The following is a 21473-nucleotide window of genomic DNA, read 5'->3' as shown; positions in this document are numbered from 1 at the left end:
TCTGCTGAATCAGAACTGCAAGTACAGTATATTTAGAATAGATAAAAGAGAAGAAACCATAATTTTGGTTTTAAAGACCTTATGAAAAATTCCTTTAATAGGACTTTTAGTATATTTTACCTTTCAGTGCAAATGACCTAAACAAAAGCATGTTACCCTTTATATCCCTCCTGTTATGTGAAACATTGTACAAAAAAGTCAAGTTGATGAAGTTTAAAGTTTAAGCTGAGACTGAAGCTATCGGCCCAAACAGTTCATATGGCTCTGGTGTTACTTTCAGTGGTGTTTCTTTTCAATTTTTATGGTAGGATACCCAATTAAGAAACATGTTTTATTATCTCAATTGAACCAGTCAGAGAAACAAAAGCTATTACTTTTTTATTTAGGATCAGGAACAGGCCTGGATCACTGTTAGTAACACGGTAAAGATTTAGCAGTATGAAGTCATTCTGCATAAGGACAAAACTGGAGCTTCTTTCATACTGAGCAGTAAGCACACTTTTAGCTTTACATGATACATTCAACTGTGTGGAAAGTTTCCCTGCAAATATCCATGTGCAGATGTGTTGTATGCACCGACAAACAGGAAATCACCACGTTACAGGATCATGGCCATGGTAGGGGATCGTGGCCAAATATATACATGGGTATAAACTCAGCCCTTTGAAATCCAGCTCCAGGAAGTATTTCCAAAGGCAAGAGTAGTTTCTTACCATATATCTCAGCAAGATCACCTCTGAAGTGCTAATTATGTCTGCAATCATTTCCTAACACTTACCTGCTAGGAATTGTGCACACACATACCCTCTCTCTTTTCCACCTCTGCACATACCTTTAAGTCAACTATGCCCTGTAAATTCATCTACAGGTGGTACTGGCATTTGGACAGAAGGTTTGGGCCCCAGTATGGCAAATCATGTAGTTACATGTTCTACATTGACTTTTGTTAGACTATCTACATGCTTAAAATGCAATAATTCTGTTAAGTGCTTTTACTGGATAGGGAATACTGCATATATCATATCATTACCAACTCTTAAGGTATCCAGTTTCGCTCAGGCATCCAGCTTGCTCATGCAGTCAGTGTTTTAACTGGATGATAGGATTAAATAGTCATTAAAATGTATGTAACAGGTGATATAATATTAAATCCCAAAGCTTTGACATTTAATTTTCTGGAATCAGTTTCAGCTCCCCAGTGCCCTGGAGTACAGTCAGAGCTGTTTTCCTGATGGTTTGGAAACTTTCAGCTAGAATACTCTTGATTTAATGACTGAATATTTTCCCTCTCAACCTATTATCATAAGTTTAAATGCAATAAAAACTTGAAATGCTGGACCGAATGATAGTTGCAGCACAGCCTTGACAATCCTGATCAGAAATGCTGCATTTCATGCAAAATAAATAATAAAAAATAATTATCTGAAGGTATGGGTGTACACCTTACCTGTACACAGATACTACTCACCAGATTACAAGTAAGTATCTTGAAAGAACCTTTTTGAAATTATGGTTTTGTGTAGCTTATATGTGATGATGTAGTGGCAAAACAACACAGAAAATACGTATCATCAGTAGGGAATATTCCAGTTTGATTTCAACACTCTTTTGCCTTTACATAGCCTTCTATACTTTTCCCCTAGACACACAATAACATTCTTCTTTCAGATCCAGATTTTCTTCATCAGTACTATTTCAACTGAAAGATATATTAATTCACCTACTATTCAGCTTTTAGAGCTATTTAAAATCCAACAGGATTGCAATATCTTCCCTTTCCTCCCCATCTGTAGGTTGTTTTTATTTTCCAATGACCTGCTTATTCTGTTTGTGTTGGAAACAATATAAACAAGATCAGATGCTTCAAAACATTAAAGGAAAATATTTATTTCTATCATATTCCCTTATGGACTTCCATTAACATAGACAATTTAGTAACTGGTAAATAAAAAGTTTTAATATTTACACAAATTTCTCTGAAATACATCAATTTTATTTTTAGATACAGAAGATTAAAACAATATGGACAAGATGAAAAAAATGCAGAACTATAAACTACTTTATTGGTGTCCCACAGAAGAGGACATTCAATGCCCTGTAGTCCTTGCTGTTGGGAAAATTTAATGAAGTTATGCTTCTGTGGTTCCATTGCATTGCTATGACCTCGGAAGCAGAGCAACTTTAAAATGGTGGTGTGACAGGCAAAAGAGAAAAACACCAAGGCTGTTATAAAAGACTATTTTACTATTGTTATAAGTGTTAAATATCATATCATTATTGATCTGCTCTCATTCAAAAGGCCAGGCAAAGAGAAAAAAAAGAAAAGAAGAAGACAACAGTTGTAACTCAGAAGAAAAGGTGACACATGCAGGCACTGACTGGAACAGTGAACTAACAAACTTGCACTTAGCACAGCCATAGTGTGGTAATACTTGATAAGCCACCTTTTGTGTAAACTGTTAATTAAATAATTTATTTTAAATGACAAGGCCTGTAGATAGAGATCAGGCTTCTAATAGACAAATTTGTACAGCTGGGAAAAGTAGATAAACTTTTCAGATCTGAACGAACCTTTATATGCAGCTATCCTTCAGAGTTTAATTAAGATATTTCTTTCACTCAGAAGGTTTATCTTGAGCATTCCCTTAGACTCCTATGGGTACAATAACACCATCACAAATGTTTCGTGATGCATTTGCTATGTAAAGCTTTGGCTTTAAACTATTGATAGTGATTTCAGACCCCTTAATCTCCTTTTCTGTGTCTAATTTTAATATGTCCTCTTTCAGTGTCAGACTCTATGGGACTTGCAGATTTCATATGATAGCAGGAGAAGACAGACCAATACCTCAGTTCTCAGCTTGGGAATGTGGAGTTCAGACTTACTCTTGTGAAAACATTTTCTTCTTTCCTGTGTCATGAATCCTGCAGTGGGTTGGCAGATCACGGAGTATAATCACTGACTGTGACCTCCACAGTGCTGCAAATAACTGAATAAAAGGCTCGTTTGGGATGTATCAACAAGAGGGAAGCTAACTGTAAGTGTGGGGAGGTGTATCCTGAATCTTTCAGATTCATCAGGTCTCTAAATAACAATAATACCGTAGCCATAAAACCTCTGATCCTAGTGACATATTTTCTTCACCCAATAGAGTGATAAGTGAAGTCCTCAGACAAGAGAAAGTGGACTGAGAAGAGAACATGATGCAGATGAACCCACGATGTGGTGGTTACCAAAAACATGAACAACTCTCAAGAACACTAGATTTTTCAACAGAATTTTCTTTCCCCAATTTTTTTCTATTAGCTGTCAAGATCCTAATAATGTTGCCTCATTACATCCTACTATTAGAAAACTTGTTGATTAAGTGTTGACAACAAGTAGGCATTCTTCTACCCATCTTGAGATGAGGAAGAGTGCATCCTGGGCAAGCACCAAGTTCCTCTTGGCCCTTGTAGTGAGAACAGCACTGAACTCTTTCGGGACTGAACACCCTTCTCCAGGTTGTCTCAGAAACAGGGATTTTGAGAAAAGAGAAGCAAAGACATATCCCTGACACATACAGTTATTTTCAAAACTCATGTTTAATAATTTCCAATGACACACACTGTGAATTCACTTCTTTGTTTGCAAGATTATGTGCAAAGGTTAATTCAAAAGTAGCTTTCCTCCAAAAGAGCCTTTCGTGTCTCTCCCCTGATTCTGATTGCTGCATAAGTGAGTGCCAGATGAGACAGCTGTAGATAGGATAAAAATCAATAGTTACTCCCTTCTGAGTCATCAGTAACTGATTCTCTTCTTTGTGAATAACTGACAGTTTCTATGACTTCACACACTGTCAGATCTGAAATGCCTCCTGCTGTCATTCTATCTTATTACCAGAGGACTACAGTTTTTAAAACCTACTTTTGTCTCCATCCATTCAAAGACAATCTATGTACAAATCATAAAAAAGACGACGTCACAATAACAAAGAATATTTTTGCAGAGAATCCCTCTTCTAGGAGCTCTTACCTTGAAAACAGTGGTGCAGACCCCCTTCCATCAGCTTAACACTGAGGTGTTTCCAGCAATAAAGTCACTTCTGAGTTTCACTTTCATGAAGAAAGTGAAATCAGGCCTATCTATTGCAACAAATAAAATCTACATATAGACATGGCATTTTTTCTTGGGAGAAGAACCTTCTTTTGAAAACTTGACTCGAGGGTGTTTTCAATGATGTTGTCATCCCTTCTGCCATCCTGAATTCCATATTTGTGCATCGCTGGAGATGCTTCTGGAAGTTCCCACTAAGCAGGATGTATAAAAAGGGATTAATGCTGCTGCTGGCATAGCTGAGGCACATGGAGATGTAGTAGCTCATATAGAAGGTCAGAGTTGGTTGAGAAACCTGAAGATTCATGAGCTGGATCACGTGGAAGGGGGTAGTGCTTACCACAAACATGCTGATCAGAGCAAGCACCATCTTAGTGAGCTTCATAACTCTCTGCCTGGGGATATGGTGGTGTAACTGTAAAACAAAGAAGAATTCTTAGTCAAGGTGAGAAACTGATGGCATGGATTGAGTGTGGTAATGAACGGCAGTTATTTGAGACCAAGCAGTGCAAGCAAAGGCGACCTCTCAAGGGCTTAATTTTTTTTGCTCTTTACACATTATTGTTTCTTCTGCTATGATCCTATGCCACACACAGGAGACCCTGAGAATTGTTCATGTGTATTTGATGAAATACTGACAAATATTTTAATTAAAAATTCTTAATCTCTTTCATGTGAGCTATATTGCTTTGATTCCCTTTTCATCTGAGTGCATTTTTTTGCTGTCAACTAGAAGAGAAATATCCAATTAAAACATGACTATTAGGAGCTTACAGAAGACTTCGAGCAAAGAAGAAAACTATTCTCCTGCCTAAAGAATTAAAACCCACACTCAAATGGAAATCAACTTCCTTTCTGTAAAAAATTGGTATGAGCTAAAGTCCAAAGTATGTTGTCCTAGATCTAAAACATCATGGCCAGGAGCTGCTCTGACTGAAACTGGGAATTATGTTTCATCTCTTTCAAGCGTCAATTTTCTTTTATTGCTTAGACTTTCTCAGACTGTGAACAGCAGCTAGAGATTAGTGTGGGGCTTGGAGTCCCCTTCCCACAGAAGGGGCAATGCAACTTGGATGACCTGCAGCTCCTTGGGGCACTGCAGCTGATACCAGATGGGGCAGCCACATTCTCCCAGAGTTTCCTAATCCCTGAACTGAGAGCTTGGAGCCATGCAGCTAGAAGTGCAGGGTTGAGTTGTGCCTTTTTGTTGACCCGAATTGAGGACTCCAGGTGTAACTTTCTCCACAGTGTTTCCTTCTAAATGATTTATCTTGGCTCCTTCCTTGAATCCTAGTCTGTTTCCTGGGAGCCTAATGCAGTGTCTGGAGGACTAAAAGTTACATGATGCAGTGCCTAAATATTGTTTTAGGACTGTTCCTTTTGCTCTGTTACATATAAAGCCTTTACAGTCTGAGCAGTATGAGAGAGGCATGAATAATACTTTACCTTCCTGCTTTCTTGTTTTGCTGATACATCTTCCATGTGCAATATAAAACCAAAATATAGCAAATAAATATATCAATGGTAAAGGAAAAAAGAAAGTTATGGTAAGATAAAGTGTCTACCTGTAAAACGAAACACAAAAAGAATAAACAAGGCTGTTAGACAAAGACCACCTCATAAATGTAAAAATTTATAAACAACATTTTCCATAAAGTTGTGATTCTTGATTAGAGATACGTGGTAACAGCAAGTACCTAGAATTGCAAGTACTTCTAAGGATTAAAGTCTTCACTTCTAGGAATATGGCTGACTACAAGATTATACCTCTCAGTTTTCCAAATTCTGTATGTGTGCGCTTTTTCCAGCACTTGTATAATTAGTGAAAATTCTTGCAAGCATTTATGCAGGGCACAGTCTGATTAGCCCCTTAATATTTTTCTAGTCTGACAGTAGATCAGTGATGACCACCTTCTGAGCAGAGCTTTTTCAAACATTTTTGAATCTGGCATTCTGGGACCAGTCATAGTCCTGGCCAAAAGGTACTGGGTGCAGACAGTATGTGACAGAGGTTGAGGATTTCAATTGTCCTGGATCTTGGTATTGCTTTGTGGCTGCTAAAATCACTGTGCTCTGTAAAGTGATTTGAAGGGAGCTGCAGCACTGCCTTGTGATGGCTTTGAGTTGATATAATCACACGAGGCAACCAGGAACAATAACCAGCCGACCTCACTTTGGTGCTGCACAGGCCAGCTGCCACGACTTACAATGCAAATATCTGACACAAATCAGAAGATCCTTGTCTGTAGGTGCTGGCAACATGTTGCCTGCAAGACAGGCAAGACAGGTCGTTGCGCAGGGTCCTGTACTTTGCTTTTCGTGGATAGATTCACCAGCCTGCCAGAACAGGGTGCTTGCAGCACCTTAGTTGCTTGTTATCATTGCTCTTAAAACAATGAAGATTAGGAGCCATTGCATAAGATGAAGAAAGATTGGTATTTCAGTCTTACCTGAGTGCGAGTATGAAACAGATTTTTTTCCCCCCATTATTCAAGCTTTGTAACAATCAAGTTCTTTCACTAAATGAGGTTAAAGTAATGGTCATCATTTCTAGAATCAGCAAAAGGTTGCTCTGGCATATGGTATCTTAAAAAGCTATGTCTGATTTCATGCAGTTATTCTCAGTCCTCATGATGGTGACAAGAAATAACAGAAATCCTCTACATTTGTCATGGCAGAACTACTTTGTACCATTCTTGGTACAGCTAGCTCTCTTGTTTCACTGGCTGTTTCACGGAAATAGCTTCTGACACTGATACTGCTTACATGATCTGTGTAATTGAGAGTAATTTACAGGCTTCTCAGGTTCTTAAAACTTGTGATTGTTCCTCTTCTACACAATATTTCACCTCTTAGTCTCCATGTAAGCACAGCGTAAGCAAGCTTTCAGCTTGCTTTCATTTTTTAAGTGGTGCAAACAATAACATCTCTATGCAAAGTAACAGAACAATACAATAACTATTTTTCAAATTGTCAATAGAGCTGTTTCCAAAGAATGAATGCTGAAGAAAGTTACAAGGAGGTTACAAAAAAAAAAAAATAATCAGGAAATAAACTGTGAGTCAAAGGAAGTATTTGTGAGAAAATGAAGGTGTGTAAGATGGAAATAGGATGCATGGGAGAGGCACAGAAAAGTGATATTAGTCTCTGACATGGGGTAAGAAGTGTCCCGAGTCAGCCCCCACTCTTCCCACTGGCTTCAAGGAAGGAGTCAGGATATTCCATCCTGTGCTGTGCACTCTGTACACCCTGTGAATCACCTCTCAGTCATGCCTACTGCCTGTCATTAATGAGAGACTGAACTTTATCTGGTGCCTACAGCTGGGTGATAAAAAAACTCGTTACTGCTTTCATATGCTTCCCTTAGCAGGAAGATTTCAGTGAGATCTCCATTTTGTTTCAACTTGTTCAGGCTCAGAATATATATATACACACACACACACACACACATATATAAATATACCTGTGCATACTATGCGCACAAATGTTTTCAAGACAGGTTCACATGCAAATAGATTTACTAGCAGAGTCTGTAGCTGATGTCATACATTTACTTTAGGGGAAAAATATAAACTAAAGGAGAGAGAGTGGAAGAGAAACAATAGGGGTTGCTCCACACAAGGATTCTCCTCTGTGTCTCTGCTAGAGTGCAGTACATGGTTTTCCCTGTAATACTTTTTCCACAGTATCAATGCAGTTTTTGTCAGGACTTGCTTCTTACCAGTTGCTCCTGTCAACGAAGCTGTTGGTGTTGCTGAGAGTGTGTTTTGCTGAGGCTGCATGCTGACCTGCTAAGTTTTGGGCATGCATGTTTTTGGGTCCACTAATGTCAACCAGAAGCTTCGATCACAGAGTAGGAAGAGGGAGGGGAAGCAGGGGTGATTCTCACGCTGGTGGCAGTCACTTCCCATGAGAACCCCCTGTAACAGTGCTGTGGGGTTTGCAGGTGCAGGGCCGGGAGGATAATAGTGCAAGATCCGCAGCGTGGGAACAAGGGGAAAGTGCTGCCCTGGAGGCTCTGGGAAAGGCTGCCACGGTGGCTTGGATGACCAGAGCTGCTATCAGAAAGCTGGCTACTCAGCTACAGACAGAGGGCTGTGAGGCTCTTAAGGCACCATGCGACGTGTGGCTTAACGGATGATATCGCCTTTGCTCAAAGGACCAGAACCCAGTGCAGCCCAAAACTTAGCAACAGTGAATGTAACTCTTTTCAGAGGCAGCTGCAGTCTAAAAGTTATCAGACTAATGCAGTTTGTGATAAAATGAAGTGTGCAAATGAGCACAGAAGATCATTAAGGGAAGGAACAGAACATGCAAAGGAACCCTCTAGCCTGGGATGGGTGCTGAATCCACATCTTCCTGCTCCAGAAATGCCCATCACTGGGCCCATCTGTTGGGTGGTCCTGGCTTTTGCTGTGTGGACATAGTTTTCCTGGATACAGTGCTGAATTTTCAAAGGATTGTCACAAAAGTAAAGGGCAGGTTACAACAATGTCTTCAAATCTGGTCTGCATAAATGTGTATTTCCCTAAGTATTGTAAGATGACTTTTCACACTTTCTGGATCAATTATTTTCATATACTAATATGTGTCTATAAAGGATAATTTACCTGGGTTCCTAATTCTCACTTTTAATATTCATCTGACCAAAGGAAAACATAATTTAATGAACTGAAAGATGAAAAGGAAATCATTAGGCCAAATGGAATGAAAACAACACCATAAATTCTATTCAATGTGAAAGTACATTATTCTTTTTCTTGATAGAACTAAAACTTATTCCAGTTTTTCCAACTTACCCTTCCTCAGACAATAACAAATCAATCTCATCCTAAATGCTTATCAAGCAGCTTTTGTCTCCATTCTTTTGTAGCAGCGGGATTCTATTTGTTGTTTCATTTTGGATGTAATTTTAATCTTGCCTGTTTTCTGATGATAAATTTTTTAAATGAAGGATGAGTACTCCATTTGGGAAAATGTGTTTTGAAAGTAAGGGCTAATTTCTCCTTCAAGCAGAGAGTGGAACTTAAAGGTAGATGTGTCCTCATCTGAAGAAATAGTTATCAGTAATAAAAGTCTTTTGTTGGGAAAACACTGAAGAATGTGTTTGTCTGAGACAAACAATTAGGGGATTGTTTGAGAAGTGTCTCTGACATAGAAAATGGGAGAAGGAGGCAGTGATGGAGCCTGCCAAGATCTCAAAAAGTACAAGGCACCAGGTATGTGGTGCTTGTTAGGCATGCCTATTACTGCATTCTTTTTGGCCTTTCTGCCAAACCTCCTGTTACAATGCTGCCTGGAGGAACATCTATGAGACCAACCACCACCAAAGTACATGATTGTGAAAGCCAAGGCAAGACTTGGAAAGAGGAAATATTTCATAAGAGCACGTGATCCTAGTTAATGTTTTAGCTAATTACAAATCATCTTGTCTGGTTTGTAGCAAAGCCACAAACGTGCTCATATTTCTGTTATGCATATAGGAAATGGAGAGGGAAAATGTGTCTTAGAGATTAGATTTTTCCCTCACTTTTTTCTTCCTGCCTCTGGATGTATCTTAACCTATCCTAGGGCCTAACATTATTATTATGTATTGCGTATCGTCACAATATCTTATACTGACACTATTATTATTATCATCACAAATTTGCAGAAATATTCTTATTATTTTAAACGTTAATATGTTGTCTGAATTGGCTTAAAATGTACTGCTGCTAGGCTTGCCCAAGAGACAGCAGGATGTATTACACTCAAGGGCAAATGGGCTGCTCAGGAGTTTGAACCTTTAAAAGGCTTTTACCTTTTCCTCTGGCTGGGGTGTGTGTAACTGCATGTGAAGTGAAGCAAGGAGCGACTGAAAATGGCATGTGAAGAATGAGTAAATGGATTAGTCCATGCCAAATCAAGTGGTTCTGGTTCTAAATGACTGAAAGCCCATGACTTTTATAGGGTTACAGCTCCACCCTACTGGTGATACTGCCTTGGTAAATATTTCTTAGAGCAATATTGCAGCAATGTGCAAACCAGTAATACATTTTCTCATGCTTGTCAGTCTCGGCTGCTCCAAATGCTTAGAACACCTGTCTGCTTCTTTTCAGCTGTCACAGAGCTACTTACTCCAGATTTATCTTCCCAGCCTCACTTCTCCATTAACGTGTCTGCAGCTGTAAGGGTACGGGCTAAATAAATGTTTATGCAACTCTCAAAATTTATTGGTACCCATGTAACTCTTATATTTCAGGAACTTGTTCAGGAAACTTTTCCACTGCACAGAGATGCTTTGCAAACAGGATATTCTCAAAAAGCAATTGTTTATTGTCTATTTCGGTAGGCAGCAGACACTTAGAGCTACCAAACTCCTAGGATAAGTGTTAGTGCTCTTACCACCCCAGCATGGCACCCTTGGTTCTTTGCTGGGCAGATGTCAATGGGAACAAAGGGGCAATTTAAGACTCCCTCATTTTTGTTAATATTTATACTTCTTTGTGCCAGTGTTTCTCTTCTTGAACTTGTGAGGGGATGTCTCCACCTCAACAATCTCGTCTTGGGTTTCAGTCTATCTCACCTTAGCACACATGGGTCTGCTCTAGGTTCTTCTGCACAGCTTAGGGTTTAGCAACTTTCTCAGGATTCTAAGGTTATATAGCTGTGCCATACCAAAAGTACACTTTAAATTACAGGCAACTGAACACCTATGAAGGGATTACACCTTTTCCTATAACCAAAGTTTGTACTAAAATTAGTCAGAAGCAGCTGAACTCTGTAAGAAGGGACCCAAATGGTGGTATTTTCCTGTGACATGCTCCAGTAGATTCATGCCACAGGGAATGAGATGTGCCTTGCAGCCTCCTGTCATAGAAAGAAAGTCCAGCATAAGCTTTACCAGTTGCATCTTGTGTGCCATGAAGGAACGAGGAATGCTATGGCTTCTTACATCAGTAATTTTAAACGTGTAAGTCTTGGCTCTTTTTAAAAAATGTCATTGGCCAAAGAATTCCTTTGTCATTTTAAAGTCACTAACATTGCTGATTGCAGTGTTCATCTTCAATTAAATTCAAGTGGCATATTGGAATTTGCAAAGTGAAGACTTTAGGACATCATACTGGATCTTTTCACCCGTCTTATCATTCCTCCTGTTTCACCAGAGACAGCAACATAAGAGTATGTCAATATTTGAGCTTGAGGAGATGATGTCTGCAGCACACACAGTTCTGATTTCACCCAGGCCAGATTTGCATAGTGGTATTTTTGTTGAACAGTTAGATTTACTCTTCATGTACATGGGGGTAATTTATATTAGGATTGTTGTCAATGCATGACTACATGAATCCTTGTCCAGAGAACAGATGTTGTGAGTTGCTTCTTACAAAATTTTCTTTTAACCCATAAGCAAAAGTTGTGCTACCAAAGTTTCACCCAGGTTTAATTTATGTTATGTCTGTCTGTGGCATAAATATAAATCTGTATTAAAAAAATGTGTTTGATGTCAATTTAGGAAACTTTCTCATAAATTTTAGTATGCATACTTGACTTGCAAAATTTTTACAGCTTTCCTTAATGCTTTTTATTTCATATTAAAGTGAGTAATGGAAAGCAAACTTTTATACATTGTATCCCTCCAAAATTGACCCCTAAAGCTCCATGGAGAGAACAGTTGGTTTTGCCACTTCTTAAGACCTTATAAAGACATTTGCAAAAAGAAATGTTGAAATACTAAAGTCTCTGTTGGACCATTGTGAACTCCTATTATGAAGAAGAGGCTTTATGAGAATAAAACAATTATCCAGCAATGTGTCTGACATTAATTTGCATATGGTACTCATTTTATTTAGCTCAGGCTTCTTCTGGAACCTGCCTTCTCAGGTCTGACCTGCTCCTGTCTTCCATTCTAAGTTTTTTTATTTTTGAGAAATATGAAAGAGCACATGAAAATGTTCAATGCTGCATTAGTCATAGTTATGTTACTCATCATTTACTAATATAAATTACGTAAATTATGTGTCTTTTATTGTGAATGTAGGATGATTTTGCAGTCAAACAGTCTGATAAATTGCTGACTTTTTGGCAAAAATGCTAGTTTAATATTTTCACTTAATAAAGGCTCCTAGGTGGATTCAAAAGTGCTTTACTGAAACTGTAAAACCTTTGTTTCTCTTGGCTATAATGTCATAATTGTTATTAGGAGTGATAAAACTAAGGAGAGAGAAATAATTTGAACAGTTTTCCCTAGGCAAGTGTATATAAGATGGAAAAATCTGCCTCAAAACAAAAAAGAAAGTACAAGCTTTCTTTCTGGAAAAACCACAAATGTGTTTTAAGACATGGCTTTACTTGGGACATAAATTATTTTTCATACCAGATTTTGATTTTCTGTCTTTTCTCATTACGACCTCACGTCTTATTCCTGCCTTAATACTTACTATCTTTTGCATAATTTTTTTCTCTAACAAGAGAATCTTTAACAAGATTACAGATACTGCTATATGTAAATTCTTTAGAAATATATGTCATTTGTCACATTACTCATACAAAAATACAAGAAAATATAAGAACAAAGCTTTTAAAACTGAACTGCAAAGGAATTGATAATTTCTTGAGTCTTTTTTAACTGTATGTCAGCCAAATTAGATTTCTAATATGTGTCAGTGTAGCCACTTTATGATAACCATACTTTTTCCATTTCAAAATTATGGATTTTTCTACTTCTTTCTGTTTTCTGGTAATTTTTCTCTCCCTCTCTTTACCAACTACGTTTCACTACCATGGAAGCATGCTGTCTTTTATGCTACAAATTCAATAGTAACTGTCCTTCCAATTGACACTGTTTGTTTATCCCCATGTCTTCTTATCGATTGATCAGTGCATCATGCTATGCAAGAAAGTTTGTCCTTCTGTTTTCCCTTATGCTCACTCTGACATATGGAAGGAGATAACTTTGGTCCAAAGTAGACTTTTCTTTCCTGAATTTTGTTAGTTTTTTCCTTAAGATCAATAATCCAGAAGCTGTTTTTGAACTTTCTAGTTAATAATAACAACACCAAAAAAATTCTTGTTGTACTCCTGTGGCATTTTAATAAAGGTTTTAAAAAATAACAAATATAAAAGATTTCTTCAGTCTGCCTGAAAGCCAATTTTTTTATCTTAAACAAGAATGGTGAAAACAAGTTTTTTAGTGACATTAAACCCTTACTAGAAGCTGCACCTCTGAAGATGAGCCCCAGAAGAGTAACACTGGATTAGGATCACTTAAGGCCTTGTACAAAGAACGATGTTGTATTGAGACTTACAATATGTCTGCCACCCCCACAAACATCAGAAATAATTCGTACAGTTTTCAAAAAATCATTAACCATGCCTGATGGCATTCTCATTCTTGAATTACAACAGCTTTGCATAAACACAATCAGGTATTATTGTCCTGAGGCATAGAATGAAATTGGGAAACTAGGTACCTGTCCAAACTCATTGCAGTCATAATGGCACGGCATGTAAACTGGTTGCATGTGTCCAGGGAGGTAGTGATGGTGCAAAGAGGGCTACCAAAAACCTGCTCGCCTCCACATACCCACCGGGGTATGAGAAAGGGCATGCCAATGATATGAACCAAATCTGCTATAGCCAGATTTCAGATGTAGATATTTGGGATAGTTTTTTTCTGGGTTCTGTAATAAATTGGAAGACATGAAGATGATTACTTGACATAGTAACTGTATTGTTTTTCAGCTATACTATCAATAGAACAGACCTCAAAACTGAACTTCAGACAAATAAAACCACCATCGGAACCACTGTTTTAGGGTCAGGGAAGTTTATCAAACCAAAGGTATCCCAAACTAAACATTTTAAGCTCAACAAAAATATATTGTTCATAATTTTGCTTTCCAGTGAAGCTGAATAGGCTACTTAATTTATTGACATCAGCAAAATTATCCATGTTTGCCTTTGAAAACTATAAAGTGTTCAAAATAAACACAGGTGTGGTGGGCATCTGAACTCTAGGAATATCAGCCTAGCATAAATAGAAGAGCCTTCCTGTAATGCAATTGGCCAGGGCTAGATCCTGCTTTAAAATGCAGACATTCTTGACTGCTCAATGTAAAAATAGAATCTGTACTTTCGTACAGATTTTTGTATAGTTGCCTGTGGTGTCTCAGAGCCACAATATTTAAATGGTAACTTATGAAGTAAACTTTATAATTCACAAAAAAAAATTGCCACCTTTTATAATTTAAAACTGTTTTGCTTTTATTAAGACAGTTATGCTTGTCTTCTGCTAAAATGATCACTTTAGAAAAACAAAAAAATCAAATAAGAATAACCCCCAGGCAACCCACACCTTCACGCCCTCTCTCCCCTCCTGAAAATAATAGTTAGAGCCTCTATTTCAAACTTCTTTCTCTTTATCCTTTCAGGTTTTTTCTACCCTCTCACCACAGACTTCAAAGATCTCAGTAGTTTCTTATCCTTCCACCCATACCAGGTTAATTTTCATCTCCGAAACACCCTATGAAAAATGCACAAAAACACAACTGCTGTTCTGTAAAATCTGAGAATATGTCAAATCTGTTTTACCTCCTCTTCAACTCTACTTCTACAGATTAAACGCATTAAAAATGGATCTGAATGTTCCCAATCCATAATAAAAAGAAGTATTGAGCACACATGACAATATAATAATCCATATACTGACTGTCTCTTTAGTAACAAATTCAAGAAACATGACAGGTGCATAATGTGTTGCCATTAGTCAGTATTTATCCCCTCTGACTGCATTGTGTGCTGTCATCAGAATTTATAGAGATCCTCCTGGACAGAAAGGTCTTCATTAACTTGAAGCTTAAATATTAATTTGGAATCGATCTTTCAGGTCAAAGACAAGATAATTTGTATGGATCACACATTTAAAATCATAAGTATATACCCTTTCTTCCCATGGGAAGGGTGAAAATGGAATCCCTGCAGCAGCAAAACTCATCCTCCCACCTAGGCCCATCTTCCTCTACAAAATCTGTTATCAGCAAACCAGCCTAACTAGGAGAAACTGATTTTTAATTTCCAGCTCTGATGTTAATCGCAGTCCCCTTTCCTTCTGCATGTAAACAAATTTAGGTGAATTTGGATAGTTCTCCCTTCTTCTGGTTCTGTTAGGTTATTTTCTTTTGTTCTTTTTTTGTTTGTTTTGTGTTTTGTTTGTTTCTTTGGTTGGTTTTTTGTTTGTTTGTTTGTTTTCCTGTTCTCTTCTTATTGCAGTCTTAATATCTTATTTTTCCTGGAAACAGCTGGTGAGAATTGTATTTCAGACCTTGCTATGAGCCTGGAAAATAGCATTAGCATTTTTCTCTTTCCCCTGGAAAGGCAAAGCCTTACATGTATTACAGCTGTGTGTGCTTCTCACACAGCTTTAGCTTAATAACAGCCCATAGCAATCAGGAGCTTTTCTTCTGTTGTTTTCTGGAAAGAGTGCTTCCTATTTAAAAAAGAATATTGGTATGGAAAAGGTTCTATGGGTGTGAAAACATTTCTATTGCTCTAGCCTCTCCTCTATTCTTTATCTGGTTCTTTCTGTTTGATAATCTTACACTGCTTCACATCAGACACGTCTCCCTAGTGAATGTCACTAGGAATACTATTGACCCACTCCTATACTTTGCCTCAGGTCTCTGAGGGAAAATATGGTATCTGCCTAGCCTCACAACCAGTCCCTGAAAATTCCATATTAACTGATTTTCTCCTGAAAATTTTTCCATGAAACTTGGTTTTTTTATCAATATTTCCTAGTACCCTCCACACTTGAGCTATTTTTTCTTATGTTGTAGTTCTACTCATGAAATTGTTCTTTAGCTGAGTTAATAGTTCCAACATGATAACATGAAAAATCTTCTAACACAAAATCTAGCTCTATGTAGAGGTTTCAAAAATTTTATGCCAATGACTCTACATTCGGTTTCAAATACACCTTCTCCAGCTGAAGAATGCAATAAGTGCCTTGACTCTTATTTGCAATCTCTGCATTTTAGGAAATGTTATTTTACCACTCACTAATATGTTATCTTATTCAAAATCAAGTTAATCTGAAAAGGAGTACTTTCAGATAATTGAAATTTTTTTTGATTCCCTTTACTCTTCTGTTCCATACTTTTTCTTACAGATATGAAGTCAGACTAATGGGTGGTCTGGATTATATTTTCCTCCTCCGTACAAAGCCACAGTTGTTCTCCCAGCAGCCACTCCACCAAAGTCAGTGGGTTTACATAAAAATCTTGCTAACAGAATTGCAGGTCTAAGGACCATCTTTTCTAGATTGTTGGGATGAAGATTATTTCATCTTTTGGGCTAACACAGAACCCTTGCAGCATTTTCTTCATCATTTTCTTTTTACTTAATAGTAGCATATCTCAATTCCCTGTATTATTCCCAAGGGATGAAAGTAATTTACACAAGGAGGGCCAGCCAAAAGCCACCGAGTCAGTAATTTTTAAATTAAATCTCACTGCATAGGCATATATTACATGCAAGATTCACTAGGACTTTCAGCTATTTCCTCCCAGTAAGTTGCAGATGATATAACTTTAATTTACACTTAAAAATGTCTGTCCCTAGCTGGTAGACTTGCAAATGAAATTGGGGAGCTGAAATTCCAAGGTCTTTTCTTTATCGTTTTCTACAGTCAATAAAGCTTTTGCTACCAGAAAGTAAATAACTTTCTACTTTATTAGAGAAATAATCTAGCTTCCTTTTCTCTTAAAAGAATTGTCTCTGTAATGCTAACAAAAGTAAAATGTTGGCATGAAAAAATGTGTTCAATAAAGAGAGAAGAAAGACAACTTTGAAGCAGAGCCACTGAGTACAATCAGATCTGTTTAGTGGAATATGAGAAGATTATTGACACTATTATGTTTCAAAATGTAGCTAAAATTTAAATGTACCTTCATATACAGCATCTGAGGTTTGTTTCTTTTGTGGTGTTGGTAAATACCACATTAACTTTTTAACACACTATTTCCAAATTCTTTTCCTGAATATAAATATTTATGCCCATACATTTGAATGCTTGTAATTTTCTCAAGCAAATATGGTTTAAATTATATTCCTTTTATTTCAAGTCATTGTCTGTGTCTTTTCTCTCTGCCTCTCATATTTTTATTTAAGTTAGACAAAGGCTTTTCACCAAGGGAAAATAATAATTTTTGTTCCTTGTTATTTTCCTTCTATTCTATTATTTTAGAGACACTACAACTAATTTCTTCCCCCTTTCTATTCATTCATACATTTCAAAAGTCATTGCCATTATGTTCACTTCAGACATACTGTTTTCACATTTGTTCCCTTCTGCATTCAAATGATGAACTACAGTGTTCTTGAGTGCACCAAGCACTGAATTTCTGTTAGTTCCAAGGGAGGTATACTAAAGCCCAGAGGCTGACAGACACTTAGCCCTCCACTGGCCTTTGCAAACCTTTCCTATGAAAGCACGGTATGTTGAGGTGGAGTCCATCTATTAGTCCTTGCAGAGTGTGATGATTGTTAGCCCTATGTGCAATATTTCTTCATGTTAAATTTGTACCACAGATAAAAGCCACTTTTGCAAGATACATGCTTATGGATTTAGAGTTTGTGGTAGCATCAGCCTGTTGAGAGTAAATGTGGTTTGTGGCATTTTTTTCTCCTTCTGTTAAAATTAAGATATTAGAAGGTATTTTTTTTTCCATAAAGGATGGTTGGGTCAGATTTTATGACTCCTCAAAAATAAACAAGTTCAGCAATTTCACTTTCTCAGCATACATATCTTGAGGTATTAATTCCTGCCATGTGAGAAGCCTCAACTAGCACTAAGGCCCATTTCCAGAAGTAAGGTGATGCTGGAAAACAGCAATGAGTTCTAGGAAGTTGCCGTAAATCGGCAGAAGTCAGATAAAGCTCTGTTACTAAAATAGTCTGGGGCAGAAGTACAGTTTTCAAAGGAGACTATATTTCAACTGATCTTAAAAGAATTCTGTAGAACATTATAATCCCTTGTTATTACCATAACTAAAGTTTAAAGTTTAGTCTAAGTTTTACATGTGCTAGAGGGAAGATTTCTGCCAATTCTAATGGAAACCCAGGAAGAAGGCATGTATTTCGGTTTCCTTGAATGTGTTTGAAGTCAGTCATGCACTTCAGTCCTTTCTTATAGCTGAAAAGGGTAAACAGGCATAAATTACTGCTATCTATAGTCATGATTTAACTTTTATTTTTTAAAATAAGAAGTAAATGTCAATGAATAAAAGGAACATGAAAAACTTGCTAGCCTTGTCTTTGATGGGCAATCCATTTCCTTATTTATGCAATAAGTCTTATGGGAAAATGTATTCCATTCCATACCTTATTATTGTGAACACAATGAGGATATTTCCAACTAAGCCTATTGAAGAGATAACCCCAATCAGAGAAGGAAGGATGATTTTCTCTGCAGCACTGATCACCTTGTGCCATCCACTCCAAGATCTCTCAGTCAAGCCTCGTGTACCATTCTGACAGAAAGGCTGAAATTCACTTGGTTTTCAGTGATTTTAGCATTTAGTTCTGTAGTAGCAAGAGAAAATTAATTATTGATGTATAATAATTTGGATCTCAATAGTTAAGTCTCACATCTCAGTGTATACCACTGTTTAATGATTATCTGATTTTTGAAAAAAATTTTCACAGAAAGATTTTGTATATTCAAGATTGTACATGAAAGAATTGGATTATGTTATTTTCAAAATGAAATCTGTTATGTAATAACTCCATTCAATTTAAACAAACATGTAGTCATCCAAGATACACCTTTTAGTAACAGAGTGTTTACTCTACTCTCGGAAAGTGCTCTGGCAAATTCTCTTGGCTAGGGTGATCCAAATCAATCTTCCAATCAAACCCTCTAATCAAATTCAGTTTAAGAGCATTCTTCCTTGTCCTATCTCTACATGTCCTTGTGAAAAGTCCCTCTCCATCCTCCTTGTAAGCCTCCTTTAGGAGGAAGGCTGCTATAATGTCTCCCCAGGGCATTCTCTTGTCCAGGATGAGCAACCCCAACTCTCTCAGCCTGTTTCTGTAGGAGAGGTGCTTCAGCCCTCTGATCAACTTAGTGACCCTCCTCCTGTTGGTCTTGTTCCAACAGATCAACATCTTTCTAGTGTTTGGAGCCCCAGAGCTGGATGCAGTACTCCAGGTGGAGTCTCAGAAAAGCAGAGGAGAGGGGCAGAATCATCTCCCTTGACCTCTTGGCCGTGCATCTTTTCATGCAGCCCAGGACACGGTTGGCTTTCTGAGCTGTGAGTGCACAGAGCGCTGGGTCATGTCGAGCTTTTTGTCCACAAACACCCCCGAGCCCTTCTCCCCAGGGCAGCTCTCGATCACTTTGCCCAGCCTGTACTTGTGCTTGGGATTGTCTAGACCTAGGTGCAGGACCTTGCACTTGGCCTTGTTGAGCTTCCTGAGATTCATTGCTAAACCCTAACTTTACAAAGGCCAAGAGCTATCTTTCCCTTCTTGTTGATGTGGCAATAAAGGTGGAAAAGTGTTAACTGGCTATTTGTCTAAGGTTCTTGAAACAATGTAACAATTTCACTGTTAAAGCTCCTTAAAAAATCTGCCTACAAGTTACTTAAAATAGGTGTGCTCTGAGCACTGTCTAACCCAGTCATTTTACACACAAACAAAACTGTTATCTTGTATCATAAATCAGTTTGAATGGGTATGCTAGAACTCTGGTGATGCTGGGATGCTTTGCTAGCAAGCGTCCTGACCATGTTTCTGTATTTCCCTTGGAAAATTTACAGCTTGTTTGCTGTAAGCAGCATGACGTGTAACTCCTTGGGTTATTGTTTAAGCAGCCAAAATGAATAGCAGCTGTGGAATGGGTCAATTTAATTTGCTGATACGAGTGTGAGAGAAATAGAAGTTTACCTGTGTATCAACTGCACCCTTCTTGAAAGTGACGAAATTTTGTTTCTTATTTCTAGAAAAAAAAAATAATAAAAAATAAAATAAATAAAATAAATAAAATAAAATTAAATGTATGAGATTGTTCATAAGCAGATGTATTAACAATTGGGTGAGGGTAGCTCTGTTCAAAAGAAGAGAAGAGGAAAAGGAAAGTAATTAAGCAGAGGTTTACCTACTTGGCCAAAGAACTGAAGAAGAAATTTGAACTGTGAATACCTGCCTCAGTTCTGTAAATGGTCACTAACACAAGCAACAATGGTCACCATCAAGCAACGAGGCCATCTGCACCATGATGACAAGATGCTGGAAAGGTGAGTAAGGTGAATGTAACTGCTGAAGTCATCCACTTATATCCATTGAGCCTGAAGGCCTTGATGCAGCACATATATCTTTAACAGTTGACATGACTTTTTATAAGGGTGGATGTTGGATACTTGCCATTGTCCCACTGTCCCACTTGGACACAGTGCTAAATTTCAGAACAAACAGTAACTGGACACCAAGTCTAGTTAATCTTTGGCTTGCTTAGGGTCTGTCCTAGTATTTTAACTCACTAGGATTTTATCACAGAACTGGGATAATTGCTGCCTGTGCTTCTTGTATTGAGTTTGCATGGCAAGGCTTTGGTAGTGTGGGGGAGTGTTACAGGGGTGATCTCTGTGGGAAGCTGACAGAAGCTTCTGCTATGTCCGACAGAGCTAATGCCAGCCACCTCCAAGATGGACCTGCCACTGGCCAAGGTTGAGCCTGTCAGTAGCAGTGGCAGCACCTCTAGGATAACAGATTTAAGAAGCGGGAAAAGAGTTACTGTGCAACAGCAACTGCAGCCAAGAGGAGTGAAAATATGTGAGAGAAACAGATCTGCAGATGCCAAGGTCAGTGGAAAAGGAGGAAAAGGAGGTGCTACAGGCACCAGAGCAAAGATTCCCCTGCAGCCCATGGTGCAGACTATGGAGAGGCAGGCTGTGCCCCTGTGCAACCTGATGGACAAATCTTCAAGGTCATAGCTAAGTGATATCACATTTACTTGTCAAGTATAATCTTCCTTTTTTTTTCCTTTCTGTGTGACGCACTGCCTACCCCCAGGAGAGGTATGAAACTTTCTGGCTATTCCTCCTTTGCTCGCAACAGATTCTTTTTGCCTTCCTTGACTTTCTGTGTAGTCTATGCCTACTTGGTTGTATTAGAGACAATGGCAGGTAATCTGGGTTTACACTTTTTGCAAATACTCATCTAAGAAAATGACTGTAGCTTTCAAAAACAACCATTAAAATTTTCATGTTCTTAATAAGACCTCCTATCCAAAATAATAACCTTGAATTAACAAACCATGGTTGTATAGACAAACATCTATCCTTTTGATAATCCTTTTCTTTGGGAAGGTGGAGGGTGAGGTGAGGGTGGGTTAGTG

The 21473-nt window shown here is 37.9% G+C and overlaps 1 protein-coding gene across 1 annotated transcript; it reads right to left on the bottom strand.

Annotated features, from left to right (window-relative positions):
* Positions 1-1883: 1883 nt before the first annotated feature.
* MCHR2 (melanin concentrating hormone receptor 2) lies at positions 1884-18636 on the bottom strand (the record flags this gene model as incomplete). The annotated part of the gene is given in 6 exon segments (XM_064647392.1): positions 1884-4511; positions 4871-4907; positions 5543-5613; positions 5616-5657; positions 13509-13758; positions 18458-18636. Coding segments are annotated over 6 exon segments (969 nt in total), but the record flags the coding sequence as incomplete, so codon positions are not given.
* Positions 18637-21473: the final 2837 nt, after the last annotated feature.

This window comes from Pseudopipra pipra, chromosome 3, assembly GCF_036250125.1.
Source record: "Pseudopipra pipra isolate bDixPip1 chromosome 3, bDixPip1.hap1, whole genome shotgun sequence".
NCBI lineage: Eukaryota > Metazoa > Chordata > Aves > Passeriformes > Pipridae > Pseudopipra > Pseudopipra pipra.
Note: the sequence above shows the minus strand (reverse complement) of the source record. Positions and strands in the feature narration are given on the sequence as shown.